The 1638-nt window shown below is 38.1% G+C and overlaps 1 protein-coding gene across 1 annotated transcript in view; it reads left to right on the top strand.

Annotated features, from left to right (window-relative positions):
• frem1a (Fras1 related extracellular matrix 1a) overlaps nucleotides 1–1638 on the top strand; it is a gene marked incomplete at its 5' end in the record, with an annotated part of 10945 nt that overhangs the window by 4482 nt on the left and 4825 nt on the right. The window contains 2 exon segments of the mRNA XM_037681558.1: nucleotides 467–598; nucleotides 1031–1146. Of these exon segments, the coding sequence (XP_037537486.1) occupies nucleotides 467–598; nucleotides 1031–1146 (248 nt within the window).

The raw sequence follows: 1638 nt of genomic DNA, 5'->3' as shown, positions 1-1638 counted from the left end.
TAGGTAGGTAGGTAGGTAGGTAGGTAGGTAGGTAGGTAGGTAGGTAGATAGATAGATAGATAGATAGATAGATAGATAGATAGATAGAACACATGAATACCGATACACATGTATACATATATACTTTGTACCTATACATGTATACATATAGACCTATACATGTACCTGTATAGGTATATATGTATACATGTGTACATGTATAGGTATATATGTATACATGTGTACATGTATAGGTATATATGTATATAAGGCTCACTGAAGTTGAAGTTTATCCACCATGCTGATGATAAATAAGATTTGATTAAAAATGGGTTTAACCTATTTATAGCTCTCCTAAGCATGTTTCTTTTATTTACTGTAGTAGATTATTTCATAAATGTGGGGGTAGCTGCCAAGGTGCCAGAAAACAGGTAGAATTTGTTGAAACAGCAGAAATTAATTGGTATTCTTGCTTTGTGGCCTAAAGGCAGCAGCTGATAACTCATTTCCTAAACCATGTGCACCAAATCTGATGGGACTTCTGCATTTCAACAAAACCACCAGCCAACTTTTTCACTGCAATGGTGTGTCCTGGAAATTGTGGAAAGCGACTGATCAGGTACTAACCTCTGAAGCAAAATATGCCTTGATTAAAACATGCAAAGTATTATTAAATAACTGACTGTTATTAAGATTAGACAGCAGTACCAAATATTTGCTAAGATATCCTAATTCATGCTCAATAATCCAGGCAGATAAATCTAACACGTTTGAGTCAGGTCATCTAGACAGATTCTTCTTTGTTGAAACATGTTGTCTTTTATCCAAAACACTTCAGACTTTCAAACTGAAGAAGTCTTTTGGATAAAATGTGAAACATTTCCACAAAGAAGAATCTGTCCAGATGACAATGACTTAACCTTGCTAGATTTGCTAAGATGGTTCATTGTCTTTGAATTCACTATTTATACAGCATGTTAACTTGAGACTCAGTTGGAGCATATTACCTTTATGAAAGATCACCAACTTGCCAACATGTCTGTTTCCACAGATGCTGGATGCTCAGTTGTGTCCTCAGGGCTGGACCTTTAATGGCAGACATTGTTACATTCTCAGTACTGAGCACAAGGTCACATGGAGCGCTGCTAACAGGGACTGCAGAGAGAGGTAGTTTCAAACTCATACACACAAGATTTAACAAGACATTTTAATGCATGGTGTTAATTGTGCTTGCTCAGAATGGGAGACTGCAATAAAGCCAAGATTCAACAAGTCTGCTGCTTCCTTAGATAGAGAAATGTACTAAGTGGCTTTTCTGTGTATGTGAATGTTTCTGTTCAGTGCCCTGAGACAACTTTGTTGTGATTTGGCGCTATATAAATAAACTGAATTGAACTGAACTGAAATTAATTCAGTCTCACTTTAGAGTTATACCATCTTTCAGCTTTTCCCTCTTCAGGGGTCTCCACAGCAAGAGTCTCCACCTCACTCTGTCTAATGCATCCTCTGTCCTCACTCCAACCCCCTCCATGTCCTCTCTAACTGCATCCATAGATCTCCTCTTTGTCTTTTTCCTGGCAACTGCATTTCTAACATCCTTCTACCAATATACCCACTGTCCCTCCTCTGGACATGTCCAAACCACTGTCCCTCCTCTGG

The sequence above is a fragment of the Nematolebias whitei genome, chromosome 1 (assembly GCF_014905685.2).
Source record: "Nematolebias whitei isolate Nwh7 chromosome 1, NemWhi1, whole genome shotgun sequence".
In the NCBI taxonomy this organism is placed as follows: domain Eukaryota; kingdom Metazoa; phylum Chordata; class Actinopteri; order Cyprinodontiformes; family Rivulidae; genus Nematolebias; species Nematolebias whitei.
This window is presented reverse-complemented; position numbering and strand designations above follow the sequence as displayed.